The sequence below is a fragment of the Hyla sarda genome, chromosome 4 (assembly GCF_029499605.1).
Source record: "Hyla sarda isolate aHylSar1 chromosome 4, aHylSar1.hap1, whole genome shotgun sequence".
NCBI lineage: Eukaryota > Metazoa > Chordata > Amphibia > Anura > Hylidae > Hyla > Hyla sarda.
The window spans coordinates 396588462-396612590 of NC_079192.1; the positions used below are offsets into that span (position 1 = coordinate 396588462).

The following is a 24129-nucleotide window of genomic DNA, read 5'->3' on the forward strand; positions in this document are numbered from 1 at the left end:
GAGTGGCTCCGTTTTTCTCTTTTGGTAGTAGTTATGTATTAGGAGTCCACAATCAATTTGCCCTACTATATTAATTAGGGGTTAATAAGATTACATATTAAACTATATAAATATATTATTTTGCCTGTGGGACAATCCCTACTTTTCCCCCCTATCAATGTGCGTTGTTTTGGCGTAGTATCTGTTTTCATGCTGCAATCTGAAAGAACGGGAGTGAGCACAGAGGAGTGCTAGTTTTGCCCTCACTAACTCGACTTTGTCCCAGCCTGTGCTTCAGATGGGACAAGATGATGCTGCAGCCGTACAGGATTATGTTCTGGATAGTATGGGGACCCTTAGTGGTCTTTTATAAGCCACGATTTCTATAAAAAGGAAATTATATTTTTAATGATATTTAAAAAAAAAAAAACTTTTTATATAATGTAGATAATACCATTATATGTATGTTTGTCATATAGAATGGTAAATTTTTTTTTTATATTTTTGTCCCTACAGCTATTGTCTGTGTGTCTCTGTAAGGAGACCAAAAACAGGAAGTGAGGGTGGACAAGCAGGGCTCTGTACACTGAGGACAAGCAGGGCTCTATACAATGAGGGCAAGCGGGGCTCTGTACACCGAGTACAAGCAGGGCTCTGTACACAGAGGACAAGCAGGACTCTGTACACTGAGGACAAGCAGGGCTCTGTACACTGAGGACAAGCAGGGCTCTGTACACTGAGGACAAGCAGGGCTCTATACACTGAGGACAAGCAGGACTCTGTACACTGAGGACAAGCAGGGCTCTGTACACTGAGGACAAGCAGGGCTCTGTACACTGAGGACAAGCAGGGCTCTGTACACACTGAGGACAAGCAGGGCTCTGTACACTGAGGACAAGCAGGGCTCTGTACACCTAGGACAAGCAGGGCTCTGTACACTGAGGACAAGCAGGGCTCTGTGCAGTGAGGACAAGCAGGGCTCTGTACACTGAGGACAAGCAGGGCTCTGTACACACTGAGGACAAGCAGGGCTCTGTACACTGAGGACAAGCAGGGCTCTGTACACCAAGGACAAGCAGGGCTCTGTACACTGAGGACAAGCAGGGCTCTGTGCAGTGAGGACAAGCAGGGCTCTGTACACTGAGGACAAGCAGGGCTCTGTACACACTGAGGACAAGCAGGGCTCTGTACACTGAGGACAAGCAGGGCTCTGTACACTGAGGACAAGCAGGGTACTGTACACTGAGGACAAGCAGGGTACTGTACACTGAGGACAAGCAGGGCTCTGTACACTGAGGGCAAGCAGGGCTCTGTACACTGAGGACAAGCAGGGCTCTGTACACTGAGGACAAGCAGGGCTCTGTACACTGAGGACAAGCAGGGCTCTGTACACTGAGGACAAGCAGGGTTCTGTGCACTGAGGAAGAAGTTAACCCCTGGCGAAACGTTGGGTGCTGAGGGCCCACATTCTTTTACCTGCTTTCCACTTGGTAATTTATTGTTTTTTTTTCACATTGTATGTATCAAGCTTGTGAGATGCTATCAATATATTGTACACTTGTACTTTTGTGCTATGTAGCTATAATATTTGCTATTTATTCTATGTGAGCCCTCATCATAGTTCCAGTTCCTGGACTTGTCTCTTCCCCTATATCTATGCGGTTGTTTGTATGTTAAAATGATTTTAAGTGTTATTCAATAAAGTTTGTTAATTTTTTACTCCCATTAACGCTTTCCTTGTTGTATTTATAAAAAATCTAAATAGACAAATCACCAGGTCCAGATGGCATTCACCCCCAGTGTTCTAAAGGAATTAAGTAATGTAATAGACAGACCGCTATTTTTAATATTCAGGGACTCTATAGTGACAGGGACTGTTCTCCAGGACTGGTGCATGGCAAATGTGGTGCCAATATTTAAAAAGGTGTCAAAAAGTGACCCCGGGAATTTTAGACCTGTTAGTTTAACCTCTGTTGTATGTAAATTGAGCGTTTTCTAAGAGATGGTATTTTGGAATATCTTGATAAAAATAAATGTATGACCCCATATCAGCATGGCTTTATGAGGGATCGGTCCTGTCAAACTAACCTGATCAGCTTTTATGAGATCGTATATCTGGATTTTTCCAAAGCATTTAATACGGTTCCACATAAAAGATTAGGGCATAAAATGAGAAGGATTGGGCTGGGGGAGAATGTGTGTAAGTGGGTAAGTAACTGGCTCAGTGATAGGAAACAGAGGGTGGTTATTAATGGTACTTATTCTGATTGGATGACTGTTACTAGTGGGGTACCACAGGGGGTCAGTCTTGGGTCCTGTTCTATTTAATATATTCATTAATAGTAAAGTAGCAATCTTTGCAGATGATACTAAACTCTGTAAAGCGGTAAACACAATAGAGGACAGGGCACTGTTACAAATGGATCTGGATAGGTTGGAGGTTTGGGCTGGGAAGTGGCAGATGAGGTTCAACACTGATAAATGTAAGGTAATGCCCATGGGGAGAAAAATCCGGGCTGGGATTATGTATTAAATGGGAGAACACTTGGGACGACTGACATGGAAAAGGACTTAGGAGTCTTAGTTAACAGTAAATTTAGCTGTAGTGACCAGTGTCGGGCAGCTGCTGCCAAGGTTAATAAAATCATGGGGTGCATCAATAGGGGCATAGATGCCCACGACAAGGAAATAATTCTACCGCTGTACAAATCACGAGTCAGACCACACATAGAATACTGTGTACAGTACTGGGCACCAGTGTACAAGAAAGATATAGTGGAGCTGGAGAGGGTGCAAAGACGGGCAACCAGAGTAATATGGGGAATGGGAGGACTACAGTACCCAGAAAGATTATCAGAATTAGGGTTATTTAGTTTAGAAAAAAGAAGGCTTAGGGGCCACCTAATAACTATGTATAAATATATCAGGGGGACAGTACAGAGATCTCTCCCATGATCTATTTATACCCAGGACTGTATCTATAACAAGGGGGCATCCTCTACGTCTTGAAGAAAGAAGGTTTCTACACCAGTACAGACGGGGGTTCTTTACTGTAAGAGCAGTGAGACTGTGGAATTTTCTCCCGGAGGAGGTGGCCATGGTGAACTCTGTAAAAGAATTTAAAAGGGGACTGGATGCATTTTTGGAGAATAATAACATTACAGGTTATGGATACTAGATCTATAGGGACAGAACGTTGATCCAGGGATTTATTCTGATGCCATATTTGGAGTCGGGAAGGAATTTTTACCTCTAATATGAGGGTTTTTTGCCTTCCTCTGGATAAACTCAGTAGGGACTTATTAGGGTTATAGGTTGAACTTGATGGACTCTGGTCTTTTTTCAACCTTATGAACTGTGTTACTATGTCACCCCTGTCCTCAGGTTATGTGCGGTATTTCAGCTCAGTTCCATTGAAATTAATGGAGCCAAGTTGTTTTACCACTTACAACCTGAGGACAAGGGTAGTGCTGTTTTTGGAAGATATTATCTTTGTTATTCTATTCTTGGATAACCCCTTTAAGAAATAGGTTTCTTTGCTGGAATAACCTAACTAGTTATACAAGAGGGTATGGAGCCAATCAGTACAAGGGTCAATAATCAGAGTATCTGGTCTCAATGACGGCCTACAGCTTAATGAAGAACTCTCATCGGCCATGGGCAGAGGTGAACCTAATATATTAGAAGGGGGTTACTCCATGGCGAGAAAGAATTCAGCGTAAAAACACATAAAGATAACTTAATTCAATATGAATAATACTCAATATAATGTGTATTTCTGAAGAAAAGGGAGAAAAAAAATTCTTATGTTTTGTAAAACATATAATGGCAGCTATCTAACTGATGGCTTTTCTTCTATTCATTATATCTATATATACCGTGATTAAAAAGATTAAGACCCCGGTTTTAAAGAGACGACATTCAAGGAAATGTAAAACATCGCTGGAGGTTTTCTGACAGATCTCCATTGAATCAAAGCAATTACTTGTCATTAGACTTTCATATATTGTTCGTCACGCCATTAAAGTGTAAAAGGTAAAAAAGCGTGGGCGTCTTAGATGGCATGAGGCCTGGCTTCACGTGTACGGCGCATTGTTTCACGGGAAAAAGAATGTTAGAGGTTTTGATTCTCTACTTGAGGTATTGAAACAATGGCGGAACTATGAAGGGGTAGAGGTGGCGGTTGCACACGTGGCATGATGCCTTGGGGGGAAGTCTGCCACATAAGAAAATGACACATGGTAGATGGGGGGCCCTTACTAAAGAGTCTGCACACGGCCCAGGAGCTCAAAATCTTGAATCAGTTGGTACTAAAGGGGCATTCAGGGGAACTCAACTAATTCCCTATCCACAGGAGATATTCAGGGGAACTCAACTTAACCCCTATACCAAGACCCCCACCTTCCATCATTTCTGCTCGACTCTTATGGTGGGGGTTAAGTATGCCGTTGTTGCTCTATTCACTCCTGAGACAACTGACCTTGGTTCTCATGATCAGAGAAGGTCCCAGAGGTCTGATGCCTAGCGATCAGCTAGACATTATTTTCTTTTTGGAAGACAATGCTCTCTGCTGACATCACGAGCACAGTGCTCTCTGCTGACATCTCTGTCCATTTTAGGAACTGTCCAGAACAGCATATGTTTGCTATGGGGATTTTCTCCTACTCTGGACAGTTCTTAAAATGGACAGAGATGTCAGCAGAGAGCACTGTGCTCGTGATGTCAGCAGAGAGCTCTGTGTTCCAAAAAGAAAATAATTTCCTCTGTAGTATTCAGCAGCTAATAAGTACTGTAAGGATTAAGATTTTTTTAATAGAAGTAATTTACTAATCTGTTTAACTTTCTGGCACCAGTTGGTGTATATATATATATATATATATATATATATATATATATATATATATAAATAAAAACGTTTTCCAAAAGTACCCCTTTAAGAATAAATTGCAGACCAGATGTTAGGACAAATGACTTTTGCTTAATTTTTATTTTTCACACAGTGGCCCAGAACCTTATAAAGATATAAGACTGGCAATGTTAATCAATCGTCAACTGATAGAGGAATAGGTGAATAGCACTGTTAAAAGGACATTACTGGCATTGTTATGGGTACATATAGTATTTTAAGGGGGGCATGTGGCTAGCACTGTTTTCAGGGTATGACCCTCCTACTGTTAAAAACATGCTACTGGTCTGGTACCCTTATTAGGGTATGTGTCTAGCACTGATATAGCAGCACACCATTAGTACTGTAAAGGGGGTACGTGACTGGCCCTTTTATGGAGCATGTGGAAGGCTTTAATACTGGAGCACTATACACTTTTCTGGGTGCTTTCTTATGATGTCTCTGACAGATGAGTGTCATAACAATGGAAATTAAAGTGCACCTGAACTATCAGATAACTTTTCAGCCATGTGTATAAATGAGTAGTAGCACTATATCCAGAAAATATCCATATCTAGTTATCTCCAGTTTTCCCCTCTGTAGGCTCCATCTCTAATTTTCAGTTTTTCCAGAGCTAGAGGGTGGAGTTTAGCCTCTATAATGTCTCCCATAATCTGAACACACAGAAGAGGGGATCTTCCTCCTCTATAACTATATAGCTTACCCTCGGAAGTAGGAGGTAAGGAAATAGCTACTATGATGGCTCCCATACACTGCATGCACATAAAAAGAGAAACCTGGTCTCCTATATCCCGTTGGCTCCCCCATGGAAGTAAGAGGTAGAGGAATAGCTGCTATGATGTCTCTTTTACACTACGCACACACACACACACACACAAGAGAGTATCAAGCTCTCCTACATCTCTATAGAAAATCCTCGGAAGCAGCAGCATGGATGACATTATAGAGCAGTACTGATCAGTGTATGCTATGAATCCAGTAGTGGGGTGTAACAGAAGACTTACTAGCGCTTTCAGCAGCATCTCTGGGTCTCTCTCATTCTTTCTCCAGCCACTCCCTTCTTCTCCATCCTGTCTCCATAGACTTTTATGGGCAGCTGTATCCTGATACTTCATTGGGCTGATCTGTATGAAGATGGGTGTAAGCGGCACTGAAGAAGTGGATCCGCAGAACCTGTGTGGATGATGGCGTGGGCCGCACCAGGGAGCGGAGTCTAAGGTGCCGCTGGTATTCACCAGAGCCCACCACAAAGCAGGATGGACTTGCTGCGGCTGGCGACACCCAGGTTACTACCCCTGGCACGACTCGTCCACACAGGCTTTTGAGGTGACACGTAGCACTGGAAAGATGAAGCAAACTCGTAGTCAGGAAAAGCAGAAGGTCAGGACAGGCAGAACAGGAGCGTAGTCAGGAACAAAGCAAGGAGGTCACAGAAAGGAAATACAGAACAGGAACGCTTTTTCTTGGCTAATGAGCACAAGGATCTGGCAAGTGGAAACAGGAATTGCTGGCACCATTTAAGGGTGTACTGGCCCTTTAAATAGCAAAGAGCCGGCGCACGCGCGCCCTAGAAGGCGGGTACACACATGCCGGCAACCTGGGACAGTGGAGGAAGCAGGAGGTGAGTAACGGCCCAGCGTTCGCATGCAAGTGCATCCCGCGATGCGAACCATGTTACTGCCGGCAGAGGAGGACGGGGCAGGAAAGCGCTCACCGGAGCGCTAGTTGTGACAATGGGCTTTAACACATGAAATTCAATCAGCTGGAGGAGGGGGAAGGAAAGGAGCCAGACACCGTATTTTTCGCCCTGTAGGACGCACTGGCATATAAGACGCACCCAATGTTAAAGCCAACAGCGGTTCGGGCCTGCTGGGAGTTGTAGTTTTGCAACATCTGGAGGTAGGCAGGTTGAAGACCACTGTATAGGAGGTAATACTCACGTGTCCCCGCCGCTCTGGACCCGTCACCACTGCCCTGGATGTCGCTCCATCGCAGTCGCCGCGTCCCCGACGCTCTGGACGTCTTCTTCCCCGGGATCCACTCTCTCCGTCACCGTCATCATGTCGCTACGCATGCCGCTCCTATTGGAATATGGGACGGCGTGCGCGACGACGTGATGGCGTTGAAGGAGAGCGCCGCTATGGAGGGGATCCCGGCACGGAGCAGACACCGAGGAGGCAGGTAAGGTTCCTCCCGGTGTCCTGTAAGCTGTTCGGGACGCCGCGATTTCACCGCGGCGGTCCCGAACAGCCCGACTTTTGCTTCAGATGCGGCGGTCAGCTTTGATCGCCGCGTCTGAAGGGTTAATACAGGGCATCACCACGATCGGTGATGTCCTGTATTAGCCGCGGGTCCCGGCCGTTGATGGCTGTACGGACCGACCCGATAGATGTGTATTCGCCGTATAAGACGCACCAACTTTCCCCCTCCCCCCCCCCAGTTTTGGGGAAGAAAAAGTGCGTCTTATAAGGCGAAAAATACGGTAAGTAGCTACAAAGTCTCTTCTATTTGTCTGTACTAATGATTTATGGAAGGTTTGCAGAAAAGTTAGTGGTCATTTAATAACCCCACTGTCTGCAGTTTTTACCCAGCAATGAACCATTACAGCTAATTCCTCCCTCCAGTCTGTTTAGTGAAGCAGCGTACAGTAATGTGCGTGACTGGAGCTGGAGTTAATCCCCCGGCTCCACAGTATCTGAGATCTGCAGTGGTCATTTTTACCGTCGTCAGCAAATCTGAATTATGACAAATTAGTAAATGCGTTTGACCTATGAATGCGGCTCCCAGAGCAGAAACTAAACCACAGACTGTAAATCCTCTGTAACGCAGAAACAACACAGAATATTCATTTATAAAATATTTTTACTTACATCGGCCCCGTTTATTGAAACTTAAAGGGTACCTCTCATCAAATAAACTTTTGATATATTTTAGATGAATGAATGTTGAATAACTTTCCAATAGCATGTTAATGAAAAATATGCTTCTTTCTATTGTATTTTTCCCGATCAGTCCTGTCAGCAAGCATTTCTGACTCATGCTGGAGTCCTAAACACTCAGAGCTGCCAGCCTGCTTTGTTCACAGCCAAACAGGCTGTGAACAAAGCAGGCTGGCAGCTCTGAGTGTTCTCCTTTGTGAACAAAGCAGACTGGCAGCTCGTAGTGTTTAGGACTCCAGCATGAGTCTGAAATGCTTGCTGCCAGGACTGGTAGGGAGACCCCTAGTGGTCATTTCTTCAAAGTGGAAAATTAAATAGAAAGAAGCATATTTTTTTATAACATGCAATTGTAAAGTTATTCTGCATACATTAATCTATAATATATCAAAAGTTTTTTTGATGAGAGGTACCCTTTAAGGAGGTCTTCCCATCCCATAAAAAAATGGCATACTGTATTAGTATAGGATGCCATGAGTTCTGCAGGGTGACTGCATCTCTTCTACTAGCAGGGGACACACTAAGGTGAGGAGTTTAACATGGGGCTCCATTTTTGGTTCTTGCTCCCATGGCCTAACCACGAGGAAGTGCTTGTTTGCCCCAAGTCTTCCTTTTATGACCTTTAGGTTAAAGAGGTATTCCCATCTGGACATTTATGGCATATGCATTGTCTTAAAGGGGTACACCGGTGGAAAACATTTTTTTGGCACTTAGTTTAGCATTGACCTTCATGGGCTACAATAGGGCGAAACTGTCTTCATCACACACAGATGTGTCCACTAATAACTTTCTGTGAATTTCATGAAAGAGTAATTTGCTTTTATTCTGGATAGTTCCTAAAATGGACAGAGGTGTCAGCAGAGAGCACTGTGGTCAGACAGAAAGGAAATTCAAAATGAAAAGAACTTCCTGTGGTGCATAAAGCAGCTGATAAGTACTGGAAGGATTAAGATTTTTTAATAGAAGTCATTTACAAATCTGTTTAACTTTCTGGCACCAGTTGATTAAAAGAAAATGAGTGCTGTGCTTTAAGTCCTGTACGTAAGCACAGCTTGATGAATTCCCCCCAGTGTGTTGGGGCTGACGGCAGATGATAGAAAAATCGTAAGTAAGTTGAAATAAACCATATCACAAAACATACCAGCTTTGGGAACACCTACCTTTTTCCATACTTTGAGCAGATTGTTACCAAATTGATTCCCTAATTAAGAGGTCCCCAACACAGTCCTCAAGGCCACCAACAATCCAGGATTCAAATTTTCCCCTGTTCCATTCCAATGGAGTAACTGAAATATCCTGGAATGTTGGTGGGCCATGAGGACCGGGTTGGGGCCCATTTCCCTAGATCACAAAAGAAGTCTGAACCCCTACCTGTAGGACGTTAGGTAGCATTGTACCAATAACCAAAATCCGGTACCTGTAGAAAATCCCGTTTTCTTGTGGCACTTAGTAAACTCGATGTTGAAGTAGGTGACCAGCGCGTGGATGTAGTCATTCCGTTGCACCTGTAGGCAGAAGGCGGATGTAAAGGATAATTCTTCAATCTTCACGGTGTATATATCGATTTCCTGTGACAAGAAAAAATAGTCCGTCTGGTCAATATGATCTTCCGAATGCCCTTTGTATGATTTACAATGCTGGAGACATTGCTTAAAGGGGTACTCCCGTGGAAACCATTTTTTTTTTTTTTTTTTTTTAAATCAACTGGTTCCAGAAAGTTAAACAGATTTGTAAAATTACTTCTATCAAAAAATCTTAATCCTTCCTGTACTTATCAGTTGTTGTATACTCTACAGGAAGTTCTTTTCTTTTTGAATTTCCTTTCTGCCTGACCACAGTGCTCTCTACTGACACCTCTGTCCATTTTAGGAACTGTCCAGAGTAGGAGCAAATCCCCATAGCAAATCTCTCCTGCTCTGGACAGTTCCTGATATGGACAGAGGTGTCAGCAGAGAGCACTGTGGTCAGACAGATAGGAAATTCAAAAAGAAAAGAACCATGGGGAGAATACAGCAGCTGAAAAGTACAGGAAGGAGCAAGATTTTTTTTTATAGAAGTAATTTGCAAATCTTTCTGGCACCAGTTGATTTAAAAAAAAAAAAAAATTTCCAGGGGAGTACACCCTTTAAAGTCTGTTAAGGGTATGGCCATCGTTGAACACCATTTTGTTTTTTTTAATCTAAACAGAGTCACATTCTGTGGCCTAGATTCTCATGAGGGCCTAGCTGGTCAACTGGATGGTCACCATTGCTCCCAGGGGAGGGCACATAGGTTTACTCCCTGTTAACAACACAGCGGTGGTGAGTGCCCCCTGGAAAGTCTATGGACATTGTTGCTGTGCTGGGGGAACCACCTTGAGTACTTAGTAGTAGTGACTCCCCAGTTGATAGTCTAGACCAGTGGTCTCCAATCTGTGAACCTCCCTTTGTTACAAAACTACAACTCCTAGCATGCCTGGACAGCCAACGGCTGTCCAGGCATGCTAGGAATTGTAGCTTTGCAACATTTTAGAGATCCACAGATTGGAGACCAATGGTCTAGGCCCTCGTTTTTATAGCAAGGGCAGAAACTAGTGGAACTTATTTAAAGCGCAACTGTCATCAAATCTGGGCCATATAACCTACACCCAGCCTCTGTACTGTGTGCAGTTTGTGTATTATGCAGTGTTTTTACCTTCTTTCTGCCGTCCTTTATTACCCCAAAAAACAGTTTTGATGGAAGCCGCACACAAGTGTAATGTCCCGTTACTGGACTTGGTCCCGTACCTTTGTCGTAAGTCCCCACAGTCAGAGTTCCTCCATGCTGGTAGGGCTTTCCCGGTGGGTTAAACCCTAGTCGCCTCATAGTTCTATTCAGAAATGTATATGTTTAATATAGTGTTATATAGTTTTATAGTTTATAGTGTTATATAGTTTTCCTATAGTGTAGTGTAGTATAGTGTAAATACATGTACAGGACCTTAGGTCATGTGATCGTTAATAATTGTGTTATGCTAAGGTTCAAGGACCTTTGGGTCATGTGATTAGGTCATGTGATGTACCATAATGCTTTGTACTAGGACTGACAGGTTTGGAGACCAATAAGCTTTGATCCTGCCCCTTCAGTATATAAGGGCGCTGAATCCAATAATCGCTCTCTTTTGCTCTTGTATCCTGGATATGAAAGTAAGCAGATCTGTTATCGCAGTGACAAGACAATCTAGGCCTGAAGCCTTCCACTTCAGCACCTTGTTAAACCGTGAGTTAATAGAGCTCAAAACTCATCAATCCTATGTGACTACTGAACCTAAGCATATCCCTAAATTCAGTGGAACAGCGTACAGCAAAAGTCAAAGCTTATTTACTACAAAGTCCCAGCCAACCTGTGAGGAGCCTAAGTCCTGGTCCTCTGTAAAGACTGTTTGTTATTCACCCTGCATAAAATCTGCAGTAAAGTTATTTCAAGTTTATTACAATTCCAGCTGTGGACAATCCTTTATTCCTCCCTATCATTCTTGGGACAGGTGGCGGTAGGACATTTATATCTAGAGGAAGCCCGCACCCTGGCGTCACGACAATCAAGGATTAATGCTACACCCTGCAACACTACTCTGCAACACCCCTGTTCACTCTACATCCCCCAAGCTCACCACACAAGCGGATAGGCGTGGCACGAGGTTGGCAATGCCCCACCGCCTGCACGTCGGCGGTGGGACTTCTGTGTGATTGACACACAGGTCCCAGCGCATGCGTTCCTTCGCTTACCACCCGTGCGTGCCGCGACGTGTGTCGTCATGGCAAGCGCGCTTCCTCTCTGCCTCCAGGCACTTGGAATAGAAGCAACAGAGCGTGCATCTCTGGTCACTGGCACAGCAAGAAAGAAGAGGATAGCGGGCACTATTAGCTATTTAGTAATAATAAAGGTGCACACCTGAATAAAGTTTTTTTGAACAGCAGAGCATGAAGACACACGATGCAGTGCGCACGGGGGATAAGCGAAGGGGCGCATGCGCTGGGACCTGTGTGTCAATCATCAATCGTGCAGGGGATAGGTGTGGCGGCGGCAGGGCATTGCGAACCTCGCGCCACGCCTATCCGACTGTGCTGCTTCCATCAAAACAGTTTTTTGGGGGTAATAAAGGACGGCAGATAGAAGGTAAAAACACTGCCTAATACACAATCTGCACACAGTACAGAGGCTGGGTGTAGGTTATATGGCCCAGATTTGATGACAGTTGCACTTTAATGGGCTGTGGTGGTTGGGTGTGAATCGGTGAAGCATCCCACGGATGATGTTGAATGAAATTTAACAGGTTTATGAAATTCTATTGCAATGTGTACATTGAAACCTTGTAACTAGTGTTGAGCGGCATAGGCCATATTCGAATTCGCGAATATTCGCAAATATATGGACGAATATTCGTCATATATTCGCGAATATTCGCATATTCGCAATATTCGCGTTTTATATTCGCACAGTAGTATTAGAGCCTTCTTTACACCACACAAGCTGGAAGCAGAGAGGGATGATCACTGTGATGTGTACTGTGAAAAAATAAAAATAAAAAATAAAATTAAAAAAAACAATATTCGTAATTACGAATATATAGTGCTATATTCGCGAATATTCGCGAATTCGCGAATATGCGATATTCGCAAATAAAATTTGCATTGCGAATATTCGTGAGCAACACTACTTGTAACCTATTATTCCATTAAAAATATAAAAAATTGCAAAGTAACTACCGTACTAAAACCTAGAATATTCAGAACCTCTAATAGAACAATAAATAAATCCTTGTTAGTTATTTTTATATATTTCTATGGGCCCTTTTGGGATAGATATAGAACCATTTTGTAAAGTGAACTCATGGAAGAATACCTGTCTTTGCTTTTCATCTACAAGAAGCCTGAATTATCTCCAATCATTTATATGCAATAAAAAATCAGCACATTTTAAGAATTCTTGAACCTTTATTGGGATTGTTTGGGGGTCTAAGTGGTTGGACAGTCGCCTTCACTGGTGACATTTTATGTAATTATCAAATCATTATGTCATGCAGGATAAATGTATAAACCCTGTTCAGACTAGGCCAATATTGGACCAATGACTTGGACTTCAATGAACATCACACTCAACCACCACTACCATGATTTATATTAAAGAGAATCTGACACCCTTTTCACCCGCACTAAACCCAATATACTGGGTTATAGTGCGGGTGAACAGCTTTACAAAGAGGGGTCACTTACTTAAATCTGTTCAGTATATGCATATATGGATTTTTGCACTGTAAACATCCTGCTGCACTGCGCTCCAGCGTGCATTGGAGGCAAGGAGCCGGCTCACCCTGCTCCCCTGCCTCCTTCATATTCTCCGTCCGCCCCGCCCCCTCATTAATATGCTAATGGATGCCGCAGGTGAGTGGTCTGCTCTCTGTGCGCTCACCTGCGGCCTTTATTACCATAATAATGATGGGGCAGGGCGAAGGGAGAATATGGAGGATGCAAGGAAGTTGGATGAGCCGGCTCCCTGCCTCCAATGCGCACTGGAACACAATGCAGCAGGAAGATTACAGTGCCAGAACTCTGCATTTACTGACCGGATTTAAGTAAGTGACCCCTCTTTATAAAGCTGTTCATCTGCACTATAACCCAGTATATTGGGTTTAGTACGGGTGAACAGGGTGTCAGATTCTCTTCAATTTTTAGTGTGTGTTTGTTGGTGCAATGGAGCAGAACCATGCAATGTCTTGCTGGCACAAATTTTCTTGAGTCCTCAGCCTAAAATTGTGACTTTAGAAGTAATTTCAAACAAAGTAATTGCTTTCTGCATTGGATATCACCAAACCTTTATCAAACAGGAATTGGTCACCACTTGCTTTGGATCTACAATGTCCACCAGCGGTTCCCTCATGGCAACATCCCTGATGCAGGTCATGTCAAACCCGTACACATTTTCCCACCCTGTCAACAAAAAGGAACAAAGTTTAGTCTCCAGCAACTATACATAGTGGGTAACTAATTACTTCATACATGGCTGAGTGGATTAGCAACACCTTAAAGGCGAACTCCACCCCTAGATATCTTATCCCCTATCCTATCCCCTATACAAAGGATCGTTATGTCACAGCCGCACCCCGCTTGTGACGCTATGGCCAAGCCCCCTCAATGCAAGTCTATGGGAGGGGGCGTGACGGATGTCACGTCCCATCCCATCGACTTGCATTGTGGGGGCATGGCCATGATGTCACAAGCAGGGCGCGACCGTGACGTCACAAGCCCCCTACCCGCATCGCCAATAATCGACGTTCACTCCATGCACCGGATGTCTGGGGTGCCACAGCCGAGATCGCAGGGGTCCCCATTGGTGGGACCCTTGAATCAGACATCTTATCCCCTATCCTTTGGATAGGAGATAAGATGTCTAGGGGCGGAGTGCCCCTTTAAATGGGTAGTTCATGGTTGGCATGTCTCAGTGGTGTATGACCTGTGGCTCCCATGAGGTTAGGAAACTACAACATCCTGCATCTCCTGACAGCAGATCATAGCTTATTTCAGTGGTCTGTAAACCGTGGCTTTAAAACAGTTATGAAGCCACAACTCCCAGTATGCTGTAACTGTAGATAATCCTTCTCCGCAGTCTATGATCTTTTACACTACAGCAGTGTTCTCCAAACTGGCCCTCCACATATTGGCTGACAGTTTGGAGACCACTGCTCTGTATCAGCCCCCCTCACCTACTAAGGGCCATTTGCAATATTTGTGTCTTTTTGTGGTACATTTGATACTTTGGGTTTCAGGGTCCAAGAACGACTACAGATTAGACCCTATATAGACCCTATGGGGGAGATTTATCAAAACCTGTCCAGAATAAAAGTTGCCCAGTTGCCCATAGCAACCAATCAGCTCGCTTCTTTCATTTTTAACAAGGCCTCTGCAAAATGAAAGAAGCGATCTGATTGGTTGCTATGGGCAACTGGGCAATTTTTCTCTGGACAGGTTTTGATAAATCATGTTTAGCATACTTGCTCACAGTCTCAATTTTGGCAAAACAAGAATGGGGACTGGTCAGCAAAAGAAAAAAATGCCTGCAAAAAATGCCATGTTTGGCATATTTCCCTATTGGCCACAGCCTTTTTGGCCCCCAAAATGCGGCAAGTATGGCATTGTTTTTTTTTTCACACTGTATGAAAAAACAAACCCATAGTTTATTAAGCTTTCCACTGAGAAAAGCGGAAAAAATATGTGCATGGACACATTTTTTAGGCTGTGTGAATTTCTTTTAAAAACAGCTCCCCGTCTGTCTCCAGGTTGGGTGTGGTATTACAACTTGGCTCCATTCACTTCAATGGAAAAGATGGAACCACACCCAACCTGGAGACAGACAGGGAGCGTTTTTTTTTTAAAGAAATTATCCCTGTTTTCTCTTCCTGGATAACCCCTTTAAGGCTATGTTCACACACTGGGGTTGATTTACTAAGAGTCGAGTGTAGTTTTCTGTGGATTTTTTCCCCTTACGTTTTCCTTTTTTTTTCTTTTTACAACTGTTCTGATCTGTTGGGTTTTCCAGAGTTGAAAGCCATCATTTTATGTAAATATGTCAGGGACACGGCCCTTTTGTGGGGGTCTCGTCCACTTTGTCAGTGACACGCCCCCTTTTTCTGGGTCACTCCTCTTTTCCCCTACAGACTTGCTCCTTTTTCGGATTTTCCCAGAGAAGTAGAGAGATGGGAGGGTTTATTGGATGTTTTGGGCACAACATCTGGCACATGAAACCTGCACCAAAATTCAGCTGCAAAGCCTGATGGAAAACCATTGGCAACACGTTAATAAATAACCCCAATACGTTTTTTTCTGCCATTTTAGTATTCACACTGCTTTTCCAACTTTTTTGGAGTCACACATCTAATGAGTAGTAATACAAGCCCCCCCTCCCCTTTCACATCACTGGTTTCGTCCCGTACAGACAGCAGTGGACAGAGCTTTGAGAGCCTGTGAGGTGACATCATAGCTTACAAGGGAAACAGTTAAAATGGAAGATCTCTGTGCTATGGCTAATAACATTACATTAAAGGGTTATCCTTCATAAAGTGGTTTTAGTACGTACCTGCCAGACAGTAGTGGACATGCTTACAAAGGATCTGTGCTTGTCCTGGGGCTAAATGGCTATGTTGTGAGATTACCATAATGCATATGGCTATCTTTGTGTGAATTGGGTATTTCCTGTTGGAGTTTGTTCTCTCAAACTACAAATCCCATAGTTCCTTATTTGTGTGAGGTCACTTTCCTCCCTCCCACATATCAGCCGTCCCACCCATTAAAACACAAATGAGCTGCATTCCATTCAAAAGACCAGTGCTTCTAATTGGGCATTTCCTGTCAGAGTTCATTCTCTCAAAACTAAAAATTCCATAGTTCCTTGTTTGTTAGTGTGAGGTCACTTTCCTCCCTCCCACACATCAGACGCCCCACCCATTAAAACACAAATTAGCTGCATTCCATTCAAAAGACCTGTGTTTTGCTGCCCCCACCTGTAAGTACTGCCGGAAGCGCTGGAAGCGCTGGAGGCTCCCAGTCTTATGCCTCCCGACCACGGGGATGGAGTATTGTGACATCACGACTCCGCCCCCGTGTGATGTCATGTCCCACCCCCTCAATGCAAGTCTATGGGAGGGGGCGTGACGGCTGTCACGCCCTCTCCCATTGACTTGCATTGAGGGGCCGGACGTGACATGACGTCACGATACTCCATCCCCGTGGTCGGTAGGCATGAGACTGGGAGCCTCCAGCGCTTCCGGCAGTACTTACAGGTGGGTGCTGCATGCTAGTTTGCGGGGGTCCCCCGCTATCAGACATCTTATCCCCTATAATTTGTATAGGGGATAAGATGTCTTGGGGCCGGAGTACCCCTTTAAGAACAACACTAACTTTACAGCCCATGTAGCATAGTCAAATAAAATAAAAATAAACTGAAATACCCTTTTAATTTGCTTTATTATACTTTTTTTTTTTTACACCCTATTCAGGTTGTTCCTTTCGCTGAACAACCCCTTAACAAAATTTACCGAAAGGTAAGGGTGAACACATCTGCAGCTTCACAACACTTGCAGAGTCACTGGTCACAGACCATTGAGATTTAGTTTACTGGGTCACGAGTGGAGCTGGAGGATGCCTGTAATACATGCCGTACTCACAGTGAATCTTGAAGTCCTTGTATTGTCTGTCTTCGATTGCAACGACGTACAAAGCCGCTCGGTCAGGAAACATGAGCCCTCCAGGTTTCTGTTGATGAATTGTGGGGAAATGGGTCTCGTAATCTATTCACCTGACAAAGACATCACAGTTTGAACTGCACATATAAAATCCAGACAAGCACCCCCTGCACGCTTACTATCCTCCATCACACTGTCACACATTGTTTAATATCCGAGTGGATATATCAGCCAAAGGCAAAACACAGAGATAAAAACGTCTCTCTAAATCAAAGTCATTGTCAGTCACCGAGAGGCTTAGAGGAATGAAAGGTCTACCCACTGACTACCGGTCACATCTGAAGAGGCGAGTTTAAGGATTGAAGAATAGCAAATAGAAGTCTTGCAGGTGACCACTTTGGCGTATGATGTAGGGATATCCATAGAGGACACTTTTGTTTGCAGGAAAATTATCTCTATATGGAGGCGCAACTTCTAAGTTGTGTTGCGATGGAAAAGAAAAAGAAATATGGTAAATTCTGGAGAATATTCCAGTTTCGGCACATAAGGGTTATTCTTTGTTGAATGGAAAGTTATACAATTTTTTTCAATATGCTTTATAGTTTTCAAAATGTCTGCTTGCTGTCATTGAATAGGAACCTCCACAGTTTACTTCTGTCTTGTCACATGATAACAACGATACTTCCCGAAAAAATAATTCCTGGATGTTGCTCTGTAACCCTCAAGGCATGGAACTTTGCGACATCACTGTTTAGTTGTTATAGATTTTTATTGTCTTAGCAACACATTTCTTAGAGATAATTCCCCTTCCTCGGGTAGCAGACGAGACTCATTGCCTTGTCTGCTACTTGAAGAAGGGGAATTATCTCCCCAAAACTCGTAGTTGAGACATTAATATTCCCTAAGAACTAAACAGCAATGACTGCAAAGTACTATGCCTTGACCGTGCAATTATTGTAGATTTTTGTCTTAACATGTTTCGGGAAGATAATTCCCCTTCCTCAGGTTGCTCCTTGTCTTGTCTGCTACTTGAGGAAGAAGGGATTTTTTCTTTGAAGCGCATTTTTAAGACAATAAAAATCTATAAAAAGTAAGCAGTGACGTCTTGAAAGTTTTATGCCTTGACTGTTTAGTTCTTACAGATTTATTTGTCTTAATGCGTTTCAGGGAGATGATTTCCCTTTCTCAGGCAGCAGATGAGATTCCTTGTCTTGTCTGCTACTTGAAGAAGGGGAATTATTTCTCAGAAATGCATTAAGACAAAAATGCATTTCTGACTGACAGAATCATAACGCTTAACGGGGTACTCCGCCCCTAGACATCTTACCCCCTTCGCAGCAGTCCAGCCGCTGGCGACCACCACAATCTCAGCTGTGGCACCCCATTCATCTGGTGCACAGTACGAACTTCACTCCATGCCGGATGACTGGCGATGCGGGGTGGAGGCTCGTGACATCACGGTCACGCCACACTCGTGATGTCATGGTCATGCACCCTGAATGCAAGTCTACGGAAGGGGGTGTGACGGTTGTGACATCACGAGCAGGGCGCAGCTGTGACATCACGAGCCTCCGGCGCTGCACCCGATGCTCTAAATGAAAGCCGGGTGCAGCAGGGAGATTGTGGGTGTCCCAAGTGGCGGGACCCCCACGATCAGACATCTTATCCCCTATCCTTTGGATAGGGGATAAGATGTCTAGGGGCGGAGTACCCCTTTAATGCACCATAGGAAGTGGTCAGTCCTAGGTCAGGTGATTTCCTGTGAACTACAGGATGACATCATCTCCTATCAGTTTGCCCCTGCTAGCTTAAACCCATCCTCTCCCCTTCCAGTTCTACCTGTATACTACCACTCCATGGGATTAGACTATACAGGAGTTATACACCTCCCCTGTGGTCGTGTTCACACCCTGCATTTTCTGCATAAATTTTTTTTCAGCTTTTGTTCTGATGTTCGTGATTAGGGCTGAACTGCAATACCACATATCACCTGAGTACAGGCGTGTGATGCTGTTCTGTTTTTGGAAAAGAACATCCATGTTTTTCTGTACAATTCCTTTAACACAGGATGATAATGCAATGTTTCCATTACACTAATCATAAATAATACTTACAAGCCATTTATCCCGTGCAAAGATGACTGTGTTCAGCATGGATTCATAGAAGAGGCAATATCCCATCCACTCGGTGATGATAATGTCCACTTTATCTACCGGTAACTCCACCTCTTCAACTTTGCCCCTAAATATTGTAATTACTGAAAAATGTACAGAAAAATGCATTGTGGCAATAATGAAATACACTGGATATCAATAACCACGGCACAGCGATCACTGCTTTCAGAAGATAGAAGGGTTATCCATAGGCTGACAATATTACAAAACAAAATATTATATATATAAGTTTTAGGTCCTATATATATGTGGTAGCCCTTGGGGGGTGTATGGTAGTGGTGGTATGGTATAGGTATATAAGGGGTTAATGTTAACCCTAGAGTTTGTGATGCCAGGCTGAGGGCTGGTATGCTGAATCAGTGTTCCGGCCTATCGCCGCCCTTCCCAGTAACGATAGGTGCATAAAATAACTGAAGGTCCACAAGGAGATTTGAACTTGAACTTGAATAACTTTTACTGAAGTGCTGGCAATATCCACGGCACAGTAACAGTCTCATACAAACAGTCTTTAGGTTGCTTAGTGACTTGCAGTAGTTGCGGACCTTGAGCTAGACATACAGTCTTTGAATTTAGGAAGAGATTTGCAGATCCGTCCGGATTTAGGGGAGTTATTAGGTCCGGTGATGCTGCAGAGTGTTTGGAAAGTGATACACTCTATAATTATAATTGTTCAGCCGTCGCCGCAAGGCTCAGGCCTAACTCACTGCGTTAGCTGCTGCGCAGATCCTTCTCTCATGACAGCCCACGAGGTAAGAGAGAGAAACATGGCCGCCGCTCCCTTATATGGGCAGGGGACGGGGCGAATCTGATTGGTTCGAACATCTGCCATTCACCATTACATTGCCTAAGCCTAACACCATAGAGTTCACCTCGTCACATGACCCGCAGGTCCTGCAACGCCACTGGACACAAGTAATTAACCGTTTATCTACACATATCATTCTATTTCATTAACCTATGAATAAATTACTGATTATAAACTAGAATAGAGGCGACTAGGGGTAGACTGGCTGACAGGGATCCCTACGTCCCAGGGACTCTGGCTATGGGGACCCATACATAAATAAGTACCGTATAGAATGCGGTACTGGGACACCACATATATATATATATATATATATAGTTTAGGCCCTATACTGCCCCCATATATAGTTTTAGGTCCTTATAATGTCCCATATATAGTTGTCGGCCTCTATACTGCTTCATATATAGTTGTAGGCCTTTATACTCCCTCTTTTATAGTTGTAGGCCCCAATACTGCCCTCATCTATAGTTTTAGGTCCTTTATACTGTCCCATATAAAGTTGTATGCCCCCATACTGCCCTCATATATAGTTGTATGCCACTTTACAGCCCCCATATATAGTTGTTGGCCCCTATATTGCCCCCATATATACAGTTGTAGGCCCCCATACTGCCCCCCTATATAGTTATAGGCTCCAATACTGCCCTCATATATAGTTGTAAGCCCCCATTCGGACCCAATATATATTGTGGTGAAGGTGTGATGAGGGCAGATGGAATTACACTAGAGGCAGATGGTATTAACCCCTTGTGGTCATGACGCCAGGGCGTGGTTTAACCGCTTTACCACCCGAAGGTATACCGCTGGATCCTGGGCTAGGCACGGGGGCAAATAATGACTCCAATGCCAAGTTACGGGACAATGGCAGCTTTACTGAGTCAGACAGGTGTAACAGTCTATACAGCTTGGCTAGGCCCAAAGAGGTGACCAGTGACTTCTGAGACCACAGGGCTTGCTGGGACTTATGGTCGACTGGGACAATTTGCTGCAGAGCCACGCTGACTTGGGACAGATTGACTTGACTGAGAATGACTATACCCCGCTTGTAGCTTACCAGGTTTTGACCTGGACCTGGGGGGTAGGGGACTTGTGGATCCGTGGCTGCGTGGTAGACTTTAGGCCTCTTCTGGACTCAAGACACTCTCTGACAGGACTTGACCTTACTGCAACTCAGCTAAGCAGAAAGAGTGAGAGCAGAGGCTCCACCCAGGGCTTATATGGGGGAGACTCTGAGGGGTCCCATAGGTCGCCATGAAGGTCACATGGTCACTGGTTTCTCACTGGGTTACAATCACATGACAACAGGTCTTAAAGGCATAACACATTTTATATGCAATACACTATACAACACAGGCACTTAGGAATATACATATGGTACAGGTGCAGGGGGGGGGGCAAGGGGTCACTGTATGGAGGCTGCCTGGCAGGGCAGCAAGGGTACAGGGGTGCAACTCCTGCACTGAGCCACCACAATATTTTAGGCCCCTATACTGCCCCCATATATAAATATAGGCCCCCGTATATAGTTTTAAGCTCCCATATATAGTTTTAGGTCCCCATACTGCCCCCAATATATAGTTGTAGGCCCCCATACTTCCCCAATATGCAATATATAGTCTTAGGCCGCTATACTGCACCTTTATATAGTTATAGTTCCCCGTACTTCCACCATATATAGTTGTAGGCCACCATATATCATTGTAGGTTCCTATACTGCCTAGGTTCCTTGACCTACACCATCTTCTGGGGATCCCTGTGTTATCCACACCAGCTGTTCGTTCATCCTCAGCCTTAGTCCTGTAGTGCCGGACTCCTTCTCTTCTGCCTCCAAAAACAGTGCCACACCTGCCCGCTGGTTGTGTGCGGTATTGCAACTGAGCTACATTCACTTTAATGGAGCTGAGCTGCAAAATCGGAAACAAGCTATGCAGCGCCATTTATGGAAAAAAGCTGAATAGCCCCTTTAAGCATGCTATCATATTTTTTTAGACTAAGACCCACTTTACCATAACATATAGAGAGATATCCTGTCTCCACTACAGCATTTAGGGATGGAGGGTGGTGGAATGGGACAATTTGGAGCAGGGGCCAAGGCCTACCAAGGCCAATATTGCCTTATATCTCTGCAATTGGTTGACAGCACCCTGGGGTCCTACAACAGCCTTAGGGTGGGTTCACATCACGATTTTACAATACGGTTTTGGTATACGGTTTCATAAAAAAAAAAAAACGTATGCAACAGTACAGAAAACCATGCTCAAAACTTCCCATTCAAAACTATATGTACCATAATGTATACGGTTGTCTCCGTTTTTCAAACCATACGGTTTTTAACTTTTTTTTTTTTCCGGTGTAGAAAATCGTGGCCTAATGCGTATTAAACCTGTCACGCCCCCTCCTGTAGGCTTGCATTGAGGGGTGGAGCGTGACGTCACACGGGAGCGGAGGCGTGACGTCACACGGGAGCGGAGGCGTGACGTCACACGCCGCCGGCCCCGTGGTCGCCGGTAATCAGACCCGGAGCGAACATGCTCCGGGGACTGATTTTAACTGGGGTGCTGCGTGCAAGATCACGGGGGTCCCCAGCGGCTGGGCCCCCGCGATCAGGCATCTTATCCCCTATCCGATAAGATGTCTAAGCGCCGGAGTACCCCTTTAAAAATTCCTTTTAACATAGTTACATAGTTTATAAGGTTGGAAAAATACAAGAGTCCATCAAGTTCATACTATATCCCGATTCCCTATTGTATCCCTATTGTGTTGATCCACAGTAAGGCGAAAAAACCTTATAAGGCTGATATTAATTGCCCCATACCAGGGGGAAAAAATCCTTCCCGACTCCAATATGGCATCATAATAAATCCCTGGATCAACGTTCTGCCCCTATAAATGTATTATCCATAAACTGGATTTTATACTTTTGCCCTCATGTTCCCAGTAAATTGGTGATTCTGATTTATTAGGGAATCGCTGTTTACACGTCTCCCATATAATACTATCGACTCACTAAAGGCGAATTTACACTTTAAAAATCAGGTCACATAATGCCGCAATATTCTTCCATTTTCTCTGCTGTAAAAATAGCCTGGCTTATCTCCTAATTCTTTTTGCAATATCTGCCAGATAAACTCATGTCTTATGTCTCCTTATTAATATTATTTCATCAAAACACACGGACGGTGCAGCTTATGTCAGATCAACCATTCATGATCACCGCTGCCTGTATTATTGAGGGATGAGGCTATATGACAGCCGGCAGCTAATACACAGATAATAAGGATTCATAGCAGGGAGAACGTAAGGAATATTACAGAGGTAGATATGATATATAGATAGAGATAGATAGATATGAGATAGATAGATATGAGATAGATAGAAAGAGAGATAGATAGAGAGATATGAGATAGATAGATAGATAGATATGAGATAGATAGATAGATAGATATGAGATAGATATGAGATAGATAGAGATAGATGGATAGATAGATAGATAAATATGAGATAGATATGAGATGGATAGATAGATAGATAGATATGAGATAGATAGATATGAGATGGATAGATAGATATATAGATATGAGATAGATAGATAGATAGATAGATATGAGATAAATAGATAGATAGATAGGAGATAGATAGATATAAATGAAATAGATAGATATGAGATAACTAGATAGATAGATATGAGATAAATAGATAGATAGATAGGTGGTGTCCCGGCACCGGATTGCATCCGTTGCCTTGTGGTAAGGTCCCCAAAGTCAGAGTCCCTAGGTGTAGGTGGGGTCCTCATCCTTAGTTGTCACCCCTTTTGTAATTAAAATTATTCAAATTTAATGTATATATTTATATAGTAAGTGTACTTACCTGGTTAGCGTCACAGGACCTGCGGGTCACGTGATGCGTTCCAAAGACTCTATGGTTTGTAGTTCAAGGACCTTTGGAGGAAGTCAGGTGTTTACCCATCAGGCTATGTAACGGTGAGTAACAGCTGACTTGGACCATTCCAAAACGGCCCTGCCCCTATAAGGGCGCGGCGGCCATTACTCTCTCTCTTTCCTCGTGGGCTGTTGACAGGGAAGGATCTGCGCTGCTGTCATCAGTGAGTTAGGCCTGAGCCTTGCGGCGACGGCTGA

The 24129-nt window shown here is 43.9% G+C and overlaps 1 protein-coding gene across 5 annotated transcripts in view; it reads right to left on the reverse strand.

Moving 5' to 3' along the window:
- Positions 1 to 24129, reverse strand: part of PRMT8 (protein arginine methyltransferase 8) — a 144355-nt gene that overhangs the window by 29623 nt on the left and 90603 nt on the right. For all 5 annotated transcript variants that reach the window (XM_056517261.1, XM_056517259.1, XM_056517260.1 and 2 more), the window contains exons 5-8: positions 19129 to 19271; positions 16997 to 17084; positions 13651 to 13766; positions 9239 to 9389 (exon numbers count right to left, since the gene is read on the reverse strand). In XM_056517261.1, coding sequence (XP_056373236.1) covers positions 9239 to 9389; positions 13651 to 13766; positions 16997 to 17084; positions 19129 to 19271 — 498 coding nt within the window. The remainder of the gene's footprint in view (positions 1 to 9238; positions 9390 to 13650; positions 13767 to 16996; positions 17085 to 19128; positions 19272 to 24129) is intronic.